Source organism: Ovis aries, chromosome 19, assembly GCF_016772045.2.
Source record: "Ovis aries strain OAR_USU_Benz2616 breed Rambouillet chromosome 19, ARS-UI_Ramb_v3.0, whole genome shotgun sequence".
Lineage (NCBI taxonomy): Eukaryota > Metazoa > Chordata > Mammalia > Artiodactyla > Bovidae > Ovis > Ovis aries.
Genome location: NC_056072.1, coordinates 10,663,373 through 10,682,742, shown reverse-complemented (window position 1 = coordinate 10,682,742; position 19,370 = coordinate 10,663,373). Strand labels below are relative to the sequence as shown.

Sequence of the window (19,370 nt, the reverse complement as noted above, 5' to 3'; positions counted from 1 at the left end):
ATACTGTATAGGCACAGGGAACTATGCTCAGTATCCTGTAATAATCTATAAGGGAAAAGAATCTGGAAAATTCTGTATAACTGAATCACTTTGCTAGATACCTGAAACTAACACAACACTGTATATCAACTATACTTCAATTTTAAAAAAAAGAAAAAAAGGGGGATTCCCTGGCGGTCCAGTGGTTAGGACTCCCTGCTCTCAGGGTGGAGGGCTCAGTTCAATTCCTGGTCTGGGAACTAAGATCCCATAAGCCACATGCCACCCCACCCCAAAAGAGAGACAGAAAAGAAAAAAAAAAAAGCAGTGGCAAAAATCCTAAGATCTCTTGTTCATAAGGGTATTTACTAGCAAACGCCAAAATACTGAAGTTGGCTCAGCTACAAGAGCCCAGCAAAACTAAGTCACAGCTTTCAAACCAGCCCAAGGTCAGTGCCAAGCACCTCCCCCATAAGGCAAGCCCAAGGCCTGGACGTACCGGAGTGGGACCTGTAGTTCTGGTACAGCTGGTGGATCTTCTTGGGCTTGCGCACTGCGCACTGCTTGTCCACAGCGTTCCTGCTGGCATAGTGGAACAGGGAGCGCAGGTCGCTGAAGCGGAAGGCCACGCCCTTCATGATGCTCTGGGCCGTGTCCCCCGTGAGGAACATGGCGTTGGGGTCGTTGATGCATTTCATCAGCAGCGCCAGCTCGGCTTGGGTGAAGTCCTGGATCTCATCACCATAGAGCTCGTGGATGGACCACGGGAGGACCTTGAGCTTCGACAGCCTCTCGGACAGGTTGTACAGAACATCCTCATCATCAAAGTACCCTTTCTGAGACCTAATCTGCTGATACAGGGAGAAGAGGCCATAGATTTCGCTCCGGTCTTCCTTGAAATTGGGGCACCGCTTCCGCCCTAATTGCTTATATGCTTCTTCCGTGAGTCTCCCCCCGGGGCAACTGAGGGCCTCAAAAGACCCCTTCAGAAAAGATTTTATTTCTTTCCAGATCAGGGCAGGGTTGTGGGAGGTTTTCCCTTTAATCATTTTGGGCCATATCTCATTGACGAACACCTCAAATGTCACATACACCCGGGGGTCGCTGTCGCTCGGGCGCGTTTCCACAGTTTTTTCCTCCTCGCAGTAGTCCCCATCAGCCTCAGCCTCCTCCTCCTCCTCCTGCCAGTTGGTGATGGTCAGCTCTTCCTGCGTGGACCAGCCTACGATGGATCTTTTCAAGCTGCCATCTTCGTTTCTCTGAAAAAACGGTTTGGGCAGAGAAGCATCAAGCAGGAGGAGCAGCTGCTTGGAGGTGACAAACAGGGGAAAGTTCTCATCCCTGAGATCCTGGAGCTTGTGGACATTGGGTTCCAGCGGTTTGTAGTGACTGGTGGCCTTGGTAGACTTGGAAAGCTCCACGAAATTCCTCTGCACCTCCTGGCACAGGACGTGGTTCTTGGTCACGAAGATCTGATGTAAGTGCTCCAACTCGGGGGGCTCTTGTGGGGCAAGTTCTTCCTCCCCTTGGCCGGGCCCTCCTGGCTCCCCACTGGCTCCCTCTGCGCAAGCTTCACTTTCCTGCTCCTCCTCTAGGCAGCCCACTGTTCCCACCTCCACGGATCCTCCCTCCTCTTCCTCCTCCCCTTCTTCCTCTTCCTCTTCTTCCTCCCCACCCAGACCCTCCTTTCTGGGTTCCAGTTCCAACCTTCGCTTCAGCCAGATCTGCTTTGCCAGCAGCGGGCTCTCCGCCTGCTGGGCTTTCTCCCAGTAGCCGTGGAATTTCTTCCACAGCCTGTAGAGGCAGCAGGTGGTCTTGCCCGTGCCGCTGCGCCCGATGAGGATAATGGGTTCCAGCGGCCTGGGGTTGAGGCCGATCACGGCGTACTCGAGCTCGCCCACCCGGAACGGGTACTCCACCGTGGCCGTGGTGTCGTTGAGGATGTTGGAGGCCATGTTGGTGCTGAAGCTGTGGAACTTCATGATGTTATATTCCGTCTCCACCGCGCTGGCTGGGGGGAAGTACTCGGGCTCGGCGCGGGCCCCGCCCTTCTCGGCCTCCGTGTCCTCCACGTAGCAGCGGGGGATCCGCTTTTGGATTTTCATACTGGCGGACACCTGGCCCTTGTTGATGCCCTTCAGCTTCTTGCGCAGGATGCAGGACAAGCCCCGGTTGTAGGCGCCGCAGATGGCCTGGATGGAGCAGGACAGCTTGTTGTGGTCTAAGACGATGTCCCAGATCCGTATGATTTCCGTGTAGACCCGCCCGGACTTCTCGGTGGGGTGCGTGCTGCGCTCCGCAGCCATGATCTTCTCGGGGTTCTCGCTGCACCGCGGGGAGAAGTCAATCGCTAGCTCCCACAGCATCCGGGCCGCCTTGTCCAGCTTGGCCTCGAAGAGCTGGATGCTTCCTTTCAGGTTCCTCAGCCGCTTCCGCAGGCCGGGAGTCCACTCACCATTGCCCAGCTTCTGGATGGCGAGGATGATTTTCTTCTTCATGACCTTGGTCATGACCTTGCTAGACAGCTTCTTTAGCATTTCTGAAGTGCACTCAATCTCCCACGTCATGTTCTCAAAGTCCAGGAGGCAGATGTCCATCTCTGACACGCTCCAGTCCTCTTGGTCATCACTGCCCTCTGCCTCCCTGCTACCCTCGGGAAGGAGCCCCGGGGCCGAGGGGCCTGCCTGCACACGTCCCTCCGCAGCCTCCAGGGCTCCGGGGTTGTTCCCGCTGCAGTCAGAGCTCTCCGCTCCCGGGGCACCCTGCAGCTCTTCTTTCTCTCCTTCTGTGACAGCTCCTGTCTCTAGAGTCTTGAGGCCCTGGGGACAGTCCTCCGGGAGGGATGAATTCAATTCCAGCTGCTGAATCAAAGCCGTGATGTCCTGCACGAGGCAGTCTCTCCGAGAGCAGGGCCTGGCAGCCTCAGGCTCCGGCCTCGTGGCCTGGGCATCGGGAAGGGTCTCCCAGCTGTCAGGGACCCTGGCTTCTTTGGGTGGGGCTCGCACAGCACCCAGCAGCAGCTTGGAGGAGCCCTTGACCTGAGCAGTGTGAGCAGGGGCTGCCGGGCGTGGGGGCTTCCCGGGGTGGGCGGTGGTGTCCTGCCGGCCCCGGCGCCTGCTCTCCGTCAGGGCTTTGTTCCAGGCCAAGAGCAGTGGGTCGTTCTTCTTCACGCGGTGCCGCGCGTCTTTGCCTTCCTTGTTCTTCAGGTTGAGGTTGATGTCAAACTTCGCCAGCAGACCTACCAGCTTTCCCGTGCGTTTGAGCATGCCTTTCTGGAAGAGGATATGCATCAGTGTGTTCCCGTTGCTGTCCTGCACATTGGGGTTGAGGTAGGAAAACTCCTCTGGCTTGGACCAGAACAGATCCAGCAGGTGGCTGAGGAAGTTAAAACCGATGTCAGCTGAAAGACACAAAAACCCTGTGAGTGTTAGACAGCTATTCTGGGGAGCAGAGATGCCAGCTGGGGAGGGGAGGGGTCTTAGAACACAGAACTTCCCCAAGCATTTCATAACCCAGTGGTTCTCAACTGGGGCCAATTTGCTCCCCAATGGACATGACACTGTGTCTGGAGACACTTTTGATTGTCACAGTTTAGGAGGTGCTTCTGGCATCTAGTGGGTGGACATCCCACAAATGCACGGCATAGCCCCAAAACAATGAATTATCCTGCCCAACTGTCGGTAGTGCCAAGGCAGAAAAACCCAGAAATCATCTTAACATTCCAATAAGATCTTTTACGTCAGGACCCTTGAAATGATGTAAACAAATGAAAAGTACGTGCAGCTATGGATGGCCGACTTTGAAACATAAGAATCTTCTTCATCAGCGCACACTGACCATTCACAGTGATGGTCACTCCTTCCCATTGAGCTATGGGTGAGGGGCCAAGAGACAGGGGCTTGGCCAAGAGATAGGGTTTTTCCAGATCGCTGGCTTTCCCAGTAGGAAAGACCAAAGGCCACAGCATCCTTTCTAATATCCAGTTTCGTCCTCAAGAAAAAGACTGCTGACAGAATGAAGCCTACCTTTGACATCTAGAAAGATGTGGAGCGCAGCATGCAAGGGAGTGTCACCTTCCGTGAGAGAAATACTTCGGGGCTCTGCACCCTTGGTCAAGAGGAGGAAGGCCAGGTCGAAGTCCTCATGCTTCATGCACACAGCGAGCGGCGTCTCCTGGCTGCCCTGGAGACCCTCCAGCAAGGCTGGGGGAGGCAGACAGGACACAGTGAGCCACATCCCAGGGGTGGGACCATTTCTGCCCTTTAGTCTAAAGTAAGAAGGGGTGCTGATCCTGCTTCCAACGCCCTCCTGGCCTCGTCTCCTTCCCCGTCTCTCCAGCTCCCTCTCCCACGCTGCAGCAGGACCATTGTCAGCGCTGCCCTGGAGTAGGGCCGGTGTGAGCGACTGAACTCCCGGTGTCTGTCCAACCCTCGCCGTGACCCACACTCAGTGACCAGGATGTGATCAAGCTTTCCACTTCCTCTGCTACTGTGAAGCTTCTCCCCGAGAATGCCCATCGGCCCTCATTTATCATGTTCCCTGACATGTCCCCATGCGCACATCACCTTCTTTTTAGCTCAGTCGTTTCCCCTCTGCACTGCAGGCTCCCCGACCTCCACCCTCTTTGGACCTGCAGCCTTCCTGCACTGCTTGCTAGCAGCCATGAGTTCACTCTCCATCCTTGGGCCCTGGCACCTGACCCCAGGGAGGCCTTCGATAAGTGCTTGCTTCATCAGGAACAAAACAGGAATTCCACAACTGCCATGGTTTTTGGTCAAAGATAGTAAGAGTCCACGTCAGGAATGGGTTTGAAGACATTAATAGGCAACCTTCCATCTATCTCCTGAAATCCATGGGTAAGGCCAACACTGGAAAGCTTTGTAAGGCTCCCTGAGAGCTGGGACCAGTATGGCATCACTTCCTCTGAAGGTGATTTCCCTTAAACTGCGAGGCGGGTGGAAAACCATGAAGCCAAGGCGCTCTGCCCAGATCCTGCATCCATGAACACATGGAATATTCAAAACAGCCCTGAGAAAGGGGGACTATTGTCACTCCCATTTTATAAATGAGGAGATGGAGGCCAGTTCGTAGTGGCCTTAGGAAGGGGTTTTGGAGGGGTGGAGGTGTAGGGAGAGGAGGCTGGTGTTTCCAGATTAGCTTTAAATAAAACCGGATCCAGCAAGCTGTCTGCACGCTCCAGACACACATCCAGCCAAGTGTGACTGTGCTGATGAAAGTGGCAGATGTTTCCACCCACCCATTACCTGGCCGTTTCTTTAAAAACAAGCATCACAAATCCCCATCATGGATCAGGAAAGAACACCGCCGAGTTTGACAAGGACCCACGCAGCGTATCAAGTGCAAGGAATGGTCCAGCTGAAGGTCAGGAGGAAAGGACCACTGTGGCTGCACCAGGGCTGACGCCCCTCCACAATCCTGACGTTTCTCACACAGAATACAAAGGGAAGGGAAGAATTCACAAAAGTGCCTTGACCTGATCACTGCTTCCAGTGAGAAGATATGGAGGAGAAAGAGAATGAGGCGGAAGGAGAATCCGAGGGACCTCCCTGGTGGTCCAGGAGTTAAGACTCCATGCGCCCAATGCAAGGGGTGTGGGTTTGATCCCTGGTCAGGGAAAGCCCCACGGCAAGGCCAAAAAATAAATACATTTTTTCAAAATTAAAAAGGAGCGTCTGAAATCAAGTGAAAGCGCCGTAACCTGCGGCACTTGGACTCCCCAGGCTTGACGCCGAGGCTGACTCAGCATCTGGGACTCACCTCCATGGTCTATCAGGCGGTCCAGGAGCACAGTCCTCCGCTGGTCCCAGGCCCTGAGGTGGGGGAGGATGGCACAGAGGTCGAGGGTCGAGAGGTCGCAGTCTTTGATGAGACAGTCCCCGAGCGGCGGCTGCCCGCTCACCTTTCGGGTCAGCAGCAAAAGCACTTCGGGCCATTTCTGTTTTTCCAGTAAAAGCTTGAGGAAGGTGTTGGCACAGTCGCGGTCAATGTCATAGACCAGGTCAGAAGGGATTTCTTTCAAAAACAAGAACACACCACACTTGGAAAAAAGGTTCCTGTGATTTCTGTCCCCAGCCACAACCCTAAAGAGAGGGACATCACTGCCCCAAGTTACAGGAAACCATAGACAAGTTCTTAGTTATTTCGGCCGTGCTACTCAATCACAGCCGCAGTGACGGCACTCGCCAGTGAGCTTCTTGAGAAGGCTGGAAATACCCAAGGAGTGTACAGTCTTAGCCAACAGAAAAGAGAAACATCTGTGGTATTTTAAGATAGGGACTTCCCTGGAGGCCCAGCGGTTCAGAGTCCACCTGCCCACGCAGGACACATGGGTTCGATCCCTGGTTCAGGAAGACCCACATGCCAAGGGGCAACTAAGCCCATCTGCTACAACTACTGAGTCCATGTTCCACAAGAGAAGCCTCCGCAAGAAAAAGGCTGTGCACACCAACTAGACAGAAGCCCCCGCTTGCCCCAACTGGAGAAAACCAGAGTTCAGCAAAGAAAATTCAGCACAAGCAAATGTTTAGTTGTTTAAACACTCGTTTAAATAAAGTTTACAAAAAATGAAGAAATAAAAAAATGTAAATGGATCACATATGCAAATTCCAGGAGGATGCATGAGAAACCAATAACAGAGGTTGCCCTAGGGAAGAGATTTAAAGACGGAAGTTCAAGAGGTGGATGATCCACTTTTCACTGGAGAATGTTCTGTGTTGTTTGAGTCTTCTCCATGTAGATCATGACATTTATTTTTTAATCAATTCTTAAACAGGACGGTAGAAAAGAGTATTAAGGTGCATAGAGCATCTTTGAACACAATTGAAGGTTGTCAAAAACCTTACCTTGCAAAGAAGAAAGGAGGCGCAAGAACCTCTGAACCAGTTCATGCTTCCAAAAGTTTTTCTCCAACAAGTGACTTCCTGAGTTCATGTTTGTCACCAGCTGCTTGCAGACGTTCCGGAAAATGTCCCCCTCGTTAGCTGGTCCCTCACCAATGCTCAGTTCTGCAAAACACCCCCAGATGCTTCTTGTGACTTCAGAGATCACACAGGCATAGATTGCAAAGACGATCACACCTCTCCACCCCTCCATGTAGCCAGGCAACTGCAGAGCACCTGTTCCCCCCTTCCACCACTCTAGCCTAGCTTCATGACCTGCTATGACAAGGAGAATGTAGTGATTGTGAGTTTTGTGCCAGTGTTGAGCCTGAGCCTCAAGAAGCCTTGTTTAGTTCCATTCAGGTCCAGGCTAGGTAAGAAAGATCATAAAACAAAGATGAATCAACCCAGTGGTCCAGACTGAGGCACCACAGATATGAAAGAGCCCAGTCAAGATCAGCAAGAGGCAGACACTTGAAGAAGTTCTGTTACAGCTATGAGAATAGCCCAGCCTCAGTGGCTGAGCTGTAGGATCATGAACTAAATAAGTGCTTGTTGCTTTAAATCCCTAGGTTTGAGGGCTGTTTCTTAAGTAGCAATGGATAACTGATACAACAGTTCAACGATATAACAGCAGGAGGGTAGCTTACTGCAGCAGTAACATCCAACTACACACCAGCCACCCACAGATCTAATTGGAAAGTGGAAAAAGCCAGGAGTAAGGAGCCAGCTCTCCAGCCAAGAGGGAAGACACTAACTGCTCAGTTCAATTTACTGAGAAAGTAGTTATGATTAGAAATCATCCAATAAAGGAAGTCTGAAAAGGGGCAAATGCTTTATTTGGTATCAGATTATACACTCAAAAAGCCCTTCTGGTTAACATGGAATCTTACTAAACAGATCAATCAGATGTGGGCTTTTCACACCTGGCTTAAGTACTATCATGTGGTGAAGAGGTGAATGCATGTTCAATGTCATGTTCTAACAGAAGCAGGGACACTTTAAAGGAGATGGAAAAATAAAAGCATCCCATCAGTAGTCAGACCCCACAGCAGACCCCAAGCCAAAGATTTGTGTGCAAGCGGTTCAAGAAAGAAGAAACCAGTGAGGGTGGGGAGGAAGCAGGCAGGCTGTCCGCCCCACGGTTCCCTGGGGGATCTGGAGTGAATCATCAGAGCTGCGCTGTCCAAGGCAAGGGGAATGGGCTTTCAGATTCTCGCCTCTCTCTGCCACAGTCCACAGCCTGCCTTGAGTGAGTGAGTGAAAGTCGCTCAGTTGTGTTGACTCTTTGTGACCCCGTGGACTATACAGTCCATGGAATTCTCCAGGCCAGAATACTGGAGTGCCTTTCCCTTCTCCAGGGGATCTTCCCAACCCAGAGATCAAACCTAGGTCTCCCGCGTTGCAGGCAGATTCTTTACCAGCTGAGCCACAAGGGAAGCCCAAGAACACTGGAGTGGGTAGCCTATCCCTTCTCCAGCGGATCTTCCTGACCCAGGTATCAAACTGGGGTCTCCTACATTGTAGGTGGATTCTTTACCAACTGAGCTATCAAGGAAGCCCTCAGTTCAGTTCAGTTCAGTCGTTCAGTCGTGTCCAACTCTTTGCGACCCCATGAATCACAGCACAACAGGCCTCCCTGTCCATCACCAACTCCTGGAGTTCACTCAGATTCACATCCATCGAGTCAGTGATGCCATCCAGCCATCTCATCCTGTCGTCCCCTTCTCCTCCTGCCCCCAATCCCTCTCAGCATCAGAGTCTTCTCCAATGAGTCAACTCTTCGCATCAGGTGGCCAAAGTACTGGAGTTTCAGCTTCAGCATCATTCCTTCCAAAGAAATCCCAGGGCTGATCTCCTTCAGAATGGACTGGTTGGATCTCCTTGCAGTCCAAGGGACTCTCAAGAGTCTTCTCCAGCACCACAGTTCAAAAGCATCAATTCTTCAGCGCTCAGCCTTCTTCACAGTCCAACTCTCACATCCATACATGACTACTGGAAAAACCATAGCCTTGACTAGACAGACCTTAGTCAGCAAAGTAATGTCTCTGCTTTTGAATATGCTATCTAGGTTGGTCATAATTTTCCTTCTAAGGAGTAAGCGTCTTTTAATTTCATGGCTGTAGTCACCATCTGCAGTGATTTTGGAGCCCCAAAAAATAAAGTCTGACACTGTGTCCACTGTTTCCCCATCTATTTCCCATGAAGTGTTGGGACCGGATGCTGATCTTTGTTTTCTGAATGTTGAGCTTTAAGCCAACTTTTTCACTCTCCTCTTTCACTTTCATCAAGAGGCTTTTTAGTTCCTCTTCACTTTCTGCCATAAGGGTGGTATCATCTGCATATCTGAGGTTATTGATATTTCTCTCGGTAATCTTGATTCCAACTTGTGTTTCTTCCAGTCCAGCGTTTCTCATGATGTACTCTGCATAGAAGTTAAATAAGCAGGGTGACAATATACAGCCTTGATGTACTCATTTTCCTATTTGGAACCAGTCTGTTGTTCCATGTCCAGTTCTAACTGTTGCTTCCTGACCTGCATACAGATTTCTCAAGAGGCAGGTCAGGTGGTCTGTATTCCCATCTCTCTCAGAATTTTCCACAGTTTATTGTGATCCATACAGTCAAAGGCTGTGGCATAGTCAATAAAGCAGAAATAGATGTTTTCCTGGAACTCTCTTGCTTTATCCATGATCCAGCGGATGTTGGCAATTTGATCTCTGGTTCCTCTGCCTTTTCTAAAACCAGCTTGAACATCAGGAAGTTCATGGTTCACATATTGCTGAAGCCTGGCTTGGAGAATTTTGAGCATGACTTTACTAGCATGTGAGATGAGTGCAATTGTGCGGTAGTTTGAGCATTCTCTGGCATTGCCTTTCTTTGGGATTGGAATGAAAACTGACCTTTTCCAGTCCTGTGGCCACTGCTGAGTTTTTCAAATTTGCTGGCATAGTGAGTGTAGCACTTTCACAGCATCATCTTTTAGGATTTGACATAGCTCAACTGGAATTCCATCACCTCCACTAGCTTTGTTCGTAGTGATGCTTTCCAAGGCCCACTTGACTTCACATTCCAGGATGTCTGGCTCTAGATGAGTGATCACACCATCATGATTATCCGGGTCGTGAAGATCTTTTTTGTACAGTTCTTCTGTGCATTCTTGCTACCTCTTAATATCTTCTGTTTCTGTTAGGTCCCTACCATTTCTGTCCTTTATTGAGCCCATCTTTGCATGAAATGTTCCCTTGGTATCTCTGATTTTCTTGAAGAGATCTCTAGTCTTTCCCATTCTGTTCTTTTCCTCTATTTCTTTGCATTGTTCACTGAAGAAGGCTTTCTTATCTCTTCTTGCTATTCTTTGGAATTCTGCATTTAGATGCTTATATCTTTCCTTTTCTCCTTTGCTTTTCGCCTCTCTTCTTTTCACAGCTATTTGTAAGGCCTCCCCAGACAGCCATTTTGCTTTTTAGCATTTCTTTTCCATGGGGATGGTCTTGATCCCTGTCTCCTGTACAATGTCACCAACCTCCTAGAGGCTATGAATCTCAGGCACTTCTGGTTTGAAGGAGCCTGAGCAAAGCAGGCTCCATAAGCCCTTAGGTTGTTCTCCTTGAGAACAAGCCTTAGTGTGGGCTGTGCGGAGTGAACCCCATCAGGGAGCACACAGCAGTGGGAGGGACCCAAGCAGAGCTCCGACACCACCTGCTGTGCCTTCTGATACACACCTCGCTCGCCTCTCAAAAGGCTGGGTCAGAGAGCCAGAAACGCGCGCACACACACAGCCACTTCCCGGGCAAATCCCCGCTGCCTTCTAATCAAGAGACTTTCCAGTGCCAGAGAGAAGCAAGAGCACTCTGGCACTAACCTCTAGAAAAAAGGAAGTGGAAATCCTTGGCACGGGAAGACCCACTTCACCTAAGCAAGCAGCCGGCTCTGAGGCAGAGAACATGAACCATGTGGTGTAACAGTGACTGAACAATACCGCTGGGCCTGGCATCCCACCTTCATCCTAGAATGCCTCTGAAGACACAGAAAACTGTGATAACGCACAATCAGGATGGAAACCTGGCCACTTGACCCCTGCCTCCTGCCTCAGGGCATCATTCTTCCACCAGGGCAGTTAGTTTAGTATAAAAGTCATTTGAAACTGAACAGAAAGACTACCAAGCTTGACAGCAGAGGCAGTTAGATGCAGTTGTATAGTAATGCTTGGCTGTGTGGTTCAGGATAAGTAAGAAGGTGGTTATAGACCAGAGAAAGGTACAGAAATCAGGCAAGAAACTAGAGAGTGATACCAGCCACACAGAAGAGCATAAAAGGAAATGTGCTGAAACACTGACAGTGGTAGCTGTGTGTCGGCATCTCTGGGTAGGTACACGTGATTTATCACTCTGAACTTGTCTACTTTTTCCTGAATTTTCTATAAGCTTAAGAGAGAGAAGAAACTTTAGGTTATAAGGTTGTTCATACATTACAATCACAGGTTTTTTTAAAAAAGATGACTATGTAAGTAATGAACAACCAAAAGACTAGATAAAAATATGCCAAAGTATAATTACAATAAAGTTTTGTTTTTATTTTTATTTATTTAAAAAATGTATTTATTTTTCTCTTTTTTGGCTGCTTCCTAAGACATGTGGGATCTTAGTTCCCCGACTAGGGATCGAACGTGTGCCCCTTGCAGTGTAAGTGTGGAATCCTAACCAAGTCCCTCTGTGCTTATATAAAATGATATTTTTACAAATTTTCTACAATGGTCATATTTAATAGATATATACAAGCAGATTCAAAATTAAAAATTAAAAGAGATCTTTTAAAGCTGCAATAGTGCTCAGCTGTAATAGTTCTTGTTGTGTATGTTAGTTGCTCAGGTGTGTCTGACTCTTTGTGACCACACAGATTGTAGCCCATTAGGCTCCTCTGTCCATGGGATTTTCCAGGGAAGAATACTGGAGTGGGTGCCATTTCCTCCTCCAGAGGATCTTCCTGACCCAGGGATCAAACCCACATCTCCTATGTCTCCTGCATTACAGGCAGATTCTTCTTGTTAAAAAACCAGAAATATATCATTTCAAAAGGAGACTTTGCTTTCGTAAGAAATCTTCCTTTCGAGTTAAAAAAGATGAAACTGACAAGCTTTATTACAAACACTTTATCAAGTGAAATTTATGTAGCCATCCCATTTTCATAAAAGAAAATTAAAATATATCAGTGTAAATGCATGGAATAAGAGTAAATGACTAAATCACAACTATATTAATGTTTCCAGGCAGGTGGGCTTATGAAGAATATTTTCTTTTTTTAAAAAAGAATCTATTGATTTTATAATAAATAAAAAGTATCATCAATATCGCATGCCTTCATTTACTGAAAAAGAGGGCATTTTGTGGTGCTAAGCAACTCGAGGTTGACACACCATGGCCTCTGAGTCACAGGCTCCATCTATGGGGGAAACGCACACAGAGAAGGTCAGAATCCTCTTAGTCCTGGGCACGAGGCACCTTCACAGAGCAGAAAGCAGCTGGTGCCTCGGGGAGGACCAGAGAGAAAGGCTTCAGATGCCTGGATTTATTCTCTGAAAAGCCATGCACCAGTGAATCAAAGGAAAAGTCACCACCAACCGAGAACAATGACAATAGACGCGCCAGTCTCCTAGGTCCTGACAGCAGTCCAGCTGCTCGAGAAGGTGGACATGCCGCCATCTAGTGGTTGTCCTGAGAGGCAGGGAAAGACAGGACCCCGACCTCGCAGGTTCACCCCGCCCCCAACCTCCCTACCGCCCCGTGGGCCCTGCCTTCCGCTGGCAGCTAGTGAGAAAGGCCCTGCCCTGAATCTGCTGAATCAAAATCTGCATTTAAAAGGCTCCCAAAGGATTCACGTGCACGTTAATGGAAGTTCTTATTTAAAGAACAGCAGAAATCTTCACCAAGACCCTATATTTCTCAGGCTTTCTCACCTACATGCAAAAGCCACCCAAAGATAACCATCTCCATTTTCATCAGAATGGGGCACAGTAATAGCCAGAAAGAGCCAAAGGTGAGAACATCTTTTATCCTAGCCTATATCCTAGCTTGTTCATCTGGGCACACAAGCTAGTGTCCTAAAGATGCTTTACTCAGGACCACAGATGTGAAAAACGAAACCCATCAAGTGGACTTCCCTGGTGGTACAGTGGACAAGAATCTGCCTGCCAATGCAGCGGACATGGGCTCAATCTCTGGTCCAGAAAGATTCCACATTCCTCGGAGCAGCTAAAGCCCCTGCACCACCACTACTGAGCTCGTGCTCTAGAGCCTGCGAGCCCGCAGGTCTCACCGCCTGAAGCCCCTTCGCCTAGCGCCTATGCTCTGCAACAAGAGAAGTCACCACAATGAGAGGCTTGTGCACAGCAGTGAAGCCCCAGCACAGTCAAAAACAAACAAACTGTTGTTGTGGTTTAGTTGCAAAGTTGTGTCTGACTTATTTGTGACCCCATGGACTGTAGCCTACCAGGTGCCTTGTCCATGGGATTTCCCAAGCAAGAATACTGGAGTGGGTTGCCATTTCCTTCTCCAGGCCATCTTGACAACCCAGAGATACAAACTCACATCTCCTGCATTGGCAAGTGGGTTCTTTACCACTGAACCACAGGGGAAGCCCTAAATATAAATAAATGAATTTTTAAAAAACCCCCCATCAAGTTAAACTTAGGTCAGGAACAAGGGTACCAACCCCTAGGGAGCATCTCTTCCTAAAAATAATGCCTTCCATTGTGCCCACTAACGTGTGAATGGGGAGAGATTAAAATCCATACAATCTTCATTTTTATGAAGAGCTACCTTCATTCCCATGGCCCCAGGCCCTCCTTCTGCCCTTCCCCCCTCACTATCTTCTCAACTACTACTCTGCACAGAAAACCATTCTGGGTTAAAGTCTAAAGTGACCCTGTCCAATACAGAGGCCCACTAACTTAATTACATAAAAATAAAGTTAATTAAATAAAATTTCAGTTCTTCAGTTGCTTGTTGTTGTCGTTGCTAAGTCGCTCAGCCATGTCCGACTTTTTGCAGCCCCATGGACTGCAGCACACCAGGCTTCCCTGTATTTCACTATCTCCCAGAATTTGCTCAAACTCATGTCCACTGAGTCGGTGATGCCATGCAACCATCTCATCCTCTGTCGCGCCCCCTTTCCCTCCTGCCTTCAATCTTTCCCAGCATCATGGTCTTTTCCAATGAGTTGGCCTTTTCACATCAGGTGGCCAAACTATTAGAGTTTCAGCTTCAGCATCAGTCCTTCCAAGGAATATTTAGGACTGATTTCCTTTAGGATTGACTGGTTTGATCTCCTTGCTGTACTAGGGACTCTCAAGAGCGTTCTCCAACACCACAGATCAAAAGCATCAATCTTTGCTGCTCAGGTTTCTTCACAGTCCAACTCTCACATCCATACATGACCACTGGAAAAACCATAGCTTTGACTAGACAGACAAAGCTTTGTTGGCAAATGATGTCTCTGCTTTTTAATATGCTGTCTAGGTTTGTCATAGCTTTTTTCCCAAGGAGCAAGCATCCTGTAATTTCATGGCTGCAATCACCATCTGCAGTGATTTTGGAGCCCAAGAAAATAAAGTCTGTCACTGTTTCCACTGTTTTCCCATCTATTTGCCATGAAGTAATGGGACCAGATGCCATGATCTTAGTTTTCTGAATGTCGAGTGAGTGGGTGAAGGAATCCTGTCTGTGTGTATGTTGAGGGTGGAGGGGTCAATTTTCCAGGAGGTGGTGATGAAAACAAACCCCACTGTGGCCAGGTGGAAGACAGCCTATTCAAAATGACCTAAGCACCCAAAATGACTTAGACATGGTCCAGACATCATGGATGTTCGTGCCCCCCGCCCAGAGAGGAACTGGGACTCTAGCACTCATCTTTTCCAAGCTCTTCTGACCTTTGCTCTCCCTCCTTTCACCTGAAAGATTTCTTTTTCCCCGCACCTGAAAGCTTGCCTGATCATTGCTGGGGAAATTAAATCCCAGGAGATAAGAGGCAAAATAGTCTTCCAGACTCAGGGGAAAACAATAAAAACAATTGCCCCTTCATGTTATGTTTCTGTGTCTAAGAACTGCCAACAGGCACATCCTCTTTTAGGGCCCCCTTCCCAATAGTACAGCTGCTTTTCTAGACGGCCTCTATGTGCTCAAAGCAATAGGAAAAGACTAGGTCTCACCACTTCTCTGACCGTCTCTTTGTTTTCTTAGGAGGGCTCGACTGCCATGTCATGTCGAACTTCAAAAAAATGCATGCGTGTGCGTTTCTCCTTCCTTGTAAATCTAACATATGGAAGATCCACTTAAAAATCCAAAGGAGGATAACAAAGGGAGGGAGGGCTGGGTAAAGGAATCCTCGTGGATGCCTATCATCCCACAGCCAGCAGAGCCCCACTGATTTCTATCTCGACGTCTGAAAGATGCTCAGTCCTCATTTTATCCACTTGATGATGATTCCCCTTCTGTAAGTCTGCACATCTCCTCACTGAAAAACTTAATGGAGTTGGTACTCAGCAGAGCAAGAGAGAAATCTAGACAGACAGCATGAGCCACAAGTGCTGCATATGAGTGCAAGAACTAAAGAAAGCATATGTGTGCTGGGGCTACAGTCTAATTAAGAGTCTAAACAAACCTAAAATCATTTGTGTGTACTGATACATCTGTACACACACACACATACAATGATGTGTTTGTATGCTTCACCAAACTAGGATGCTTAGAGAGTATCATATTTCGAGAGCAAAGTTTTCAGGGCATTTAATGATTCTTCTCATTGGGTGCAATATGCGACTAGTTGTAGAAATCATACTTCCATATACAGGCAATTTAATGTTTTTTCAATTTTTAGACTCAGTCTATAGGTGAAGCACAGAAAATCCAGAATTAAGGAACAGAATGTAAATGGCACAGATCACTTTACTAGGCAAAATTCAACAACAAGGGCTGACTTGCTGTGTTTTATCTTTATAGCAGTTAGTCCATAGATGCTATCCAAATTGACAGATTAAGAAACAGAATTACAAATGTACTTTTAATTGTTGTCTGTGGTTGTTTCTCAGAAGTGGGCTTGATTTTTGTTATCTCCTGTTCTGATTTTTTTCTTTTTTACTATGTGCATGCATGGAAAAGAAAAAAGTCACGCTTACTGCCCAAGGGTAGACTTGGCCAAGTTCCTAGAATGTAGTAGACACTTTTTAAATAACAGTTGTCTCATTCTGTCTTTCAAAAAAAGCACGCAAGCTTTCCAAAGACTGGGAGGTCTCACTTTCATCTTCATGTGCTAAGACAAGATATACTGATTTGTACCTAATTTCACAGGACCAGTTTTGCCCCCTCGAAAAAGTTAATTCCCCGGAAGCTGTACCTGAGAGGTCCTTAGAACACGCTGCCAGCTTTTCCAAGTGGCTGTTGATTTTGTCAATGGCTCTGAAGTTCTTGTTCCTCTTCAGCACATCCACAGCAGACCGGGACTGTCGATCCACCAGGGTGGGGTCAGCCCCAAAGCCCAGGAGCATCTGTACATCCTCTGTTTGCCCTAGAGCAGGCCAAAGTGAGAAGTGGGGGTTGTCACGGTTTCTTCCATAAGGAGATGTCCCCATGAGCACACGTCCGCCCGGTTCCCAGCCTGAGCTGGGGCAAGGGGACCAGAGTCCCTCTGTTTACAGAAGCTGAACTGCTGGCCTTGGGCAATCCAGCCGAGTCCCCGGAGCCAGGAGTCCTATGTGGAGTGGGAAGGACAATAGCTTTTAAGAGGTTCAGAAGTGCACTCCTCTCTACCTTTCTCCCATCTCCTTGGCAACAAGCAAGGAGAGGGGGACTCTTGTTACTAGGCAACAGTTACAGCTGTAAGGATGACAGCAAGCTGTGCCTTCAGATTTCTTTATTCCTTAGAGAGGAAACAGAACATACTTCCAAAAAAAAAAAAAAAAAAACAGTCTGGGGACAAGAGAAGAAAGTGGCAACTGCTTTTGCACCAGGGTTTTCTTCACTGTTTGAACCTTCGTTAACCCCACCTCTGGCTGCTGGCTCCATTTGCTGCTGTAACATTTATTTGCCAAGCATCAAGGGGTCTCTGTGATCACAGATGCAACTGTTTTCAGAATGTATATTCCTGGAGGTACGAAGACTTATGTGACCACCGAGAGTTACAAGAATTAGTGCCTGATTCCCAGCTTCCAAACACTTGCTTTCTGACAATTAACCACCTTGACAGAGCACCTCTACACCAGGTACCATCCTGCTTGTGATGCTGTCCTTTCCCATCTCCCCACTCACAACTGCTCGCCTCTCATTTTACAAAAATAAGGCAAAATTTAAAGAGTCATACTTCTCACCCATCAAGTATCGCACTGTGAAAGGCAAAATTCTCAGATCCTGAGACTCTCAACCCCTGGTATACACACACCTTCTCCCAGTTATCAGTTTAATATTAATCTAAACTCTGCTGTGATGAGACTTTGCAAATGTATTTAACTTCCCAAAGCAGTTGACCTTAAGATGGGGAGATTAACCTGGCCTGATCACCTGAGCCCTAAAGGTCAAAGGTCTAGAGGTCAGAGATGGAAGAGCCCAGAGATTCAGAGTATGAGGGATCTGATGCACAAGAAGTTCTCCCCTGCTGCTTTGAAGACAGAGGAGGCCGTTAGACAAAGAATGCGTGTGGTCTATGGAGACTGACAGCAGCCTCTGGCCGACAGCCAGCAAGAAAACGGGGCCCTCGGTCCTACAACCCCTTCATGGATCACAGCCTTGTCGTGGAGAACAGGCTTGCATAACTCAGTGAAGCTATAAGCCATTCTGTGCAGGGCTGCCCAGGACATATGGGTCACAGTGGAGAGTTCTGATAAAACGTGGTTCACGGGAGAAGGGAATGGCAAACCACTCCACTATTTTTGCCACAAGAAACTCGTGAGCAGTGTGAAAAGGCAAAAAGATATGATACCAGAAGATGAGCCCCCCCAGGGCGGAAGGTATCCAATATGCTACTAGGGAAGTAGGGTAGGCAATTACTAATAGCTCCAGAAAGAATGATGAGGCTGGACCAACGAGGAAATGATGCCCAGCTGTGGATGAGATCACCACCTCAAACGTGGTGGTGAAAGTAAAGTCCAATGCTATAAAGAACAATGTTGCATAGGAACCTAGAACGTTAGGTCCATGAATCAAGGTAAATTGGAAGTGGTCAAGCAGGAGATGGCAAGAGTGAACATCAGTATCTCAGGAATCAGTGAACTAAAATGGACAGGAATGGGCGAATTTAATTCAGAGGACCATTGTATCTACTACCGTGGACAAGAATCTCTTTGCAGATATGGAGTAACTCTCATATTCAACAAAAGAGTCCGAAATGCAGTACTTGGGTGCAATCTCAAAAATTACAGAATGATCTCTGTTCATTTCCAAGGCAAACCATTCAGTATCACAGTAATCCAAGTCTAGGTCCCAACCAATAATGCCAAAGAAGCTGAAGTTGAACAGTTTTATGAACACCTGCAAGACCTTCTAGAACTAACACCAAAAAAAGATGTCCTTTTCATCATAGAGAATTGGAATGCCAAAGTAGGAAGTCAAGAGATACCTGGAGTAATAGGCAAGTTTGGCCCTGGAATAAAAATGAAGCAGGGAAAAGGCTGACAGTTTTGCCAAGAGAACACACTGGTCATAGCAAACACTCTCTTCCAATAACACAAGAGATTGACTCTACACATGGACATCACCAGATGGTCAATACCAAAATCAGACTGATTATATTCTTTGCAACAAAAAATGGAGAAGCCCTATACAGTCAGCAAAAACAAGACTGTGGCTTAGATCATAAGCTCCTTATTGCAAAAATCAGGCTTAAATTGAAGAAAGTAGGGAAAACCACTAGACCATTCAGGTATGACCTAAATCAAATCTCTTATGATTATACAGTGGAGCTTATGAATATATTCAAGGTATTAGATTTGGTAGACAGAGTACCTGAAGAACTATGGACAGAGGTTTGTAACATTGTACAGGAGGTGGTGACCAAAACCATCCCAAAGCAAAAGAAATGCAAGAAGGCAAAGTGGTTGTCTGAGGAGGCTTTACAAGTAGCTGAGAAAAGAAGAGAAGCGAAAGGCAGTTGAGAAAGGGAAAGATATACCCAACTGAATGCAGAGTTCAAGAGAACAGAGAGATAAGAAAGCCTTCTTAAGTGAAGAATGGAAAGAAATAGAGGAAAACAACAGAACTGGAAAGACTAGAGATGTCTTCAAGGAAATTGGAGATATCAAGAGAACATTTCATACAAGGATGGATATGATAAAGGACAGAAATGGTAAGGACCTAACTGAAGCAGAAGAGATTAAGAAGAGGTGGCAAGAATACACTGAAGAACAATACAAAAAACATCTTAATGACCCAGATAATCATGACGGTGTGGTCACTCACCTAGAGCCAGACATCCTGGAGTATTAAGTCAAGTGGGCCTTAGGAAGCA

The 19,370-nt window shown here is 47.6% G+C and overlaps 1 protein-coding gene across 4 annotated transcripts in view; it reads right to left on the bottom strand.

Annotated features, from left to right (window-relative positions):
- TRANK1 (tetratricopeptide repeat and ankyrin repeat containing 1) overlaps positions 1 to 19,370 on the bottom strand; it is a 94,378-nt gene that overhangs the window by 35,825 nt on the left and 39,183 nt on the right. For all 4 annotated transcript variants that reach the window (XM_060402077.1, XM_015102243.4, XM_042235850.2 and 1 more), the window contains 5 exons: positions 16,269 to 16,439; positions 6,843 to 7,004; positions 5,758 to 6,012; positions 4,005 to 4,181; positions 479 to 3,379 (listed from right to left, as the gene is read on the bottom strand). In XM_060402077.1, coding sequence (XP_060258060.1) covers positions 479 to 3,379; positions 4,005 to 4,181; positions 5,758 to 6,012; positions 6,843 to 7,004; positions 16,269 to 16,439 — 3,666 coding nt within the window. The remainder of the gene's footprint in view (positions 1 to 478; positions 3,380 to 4,004; positions 4,182 to 5,757; positions 6,013 to 6,842; positions 7,005 to 16,268; positions 16,440 to 19,370) is intronic.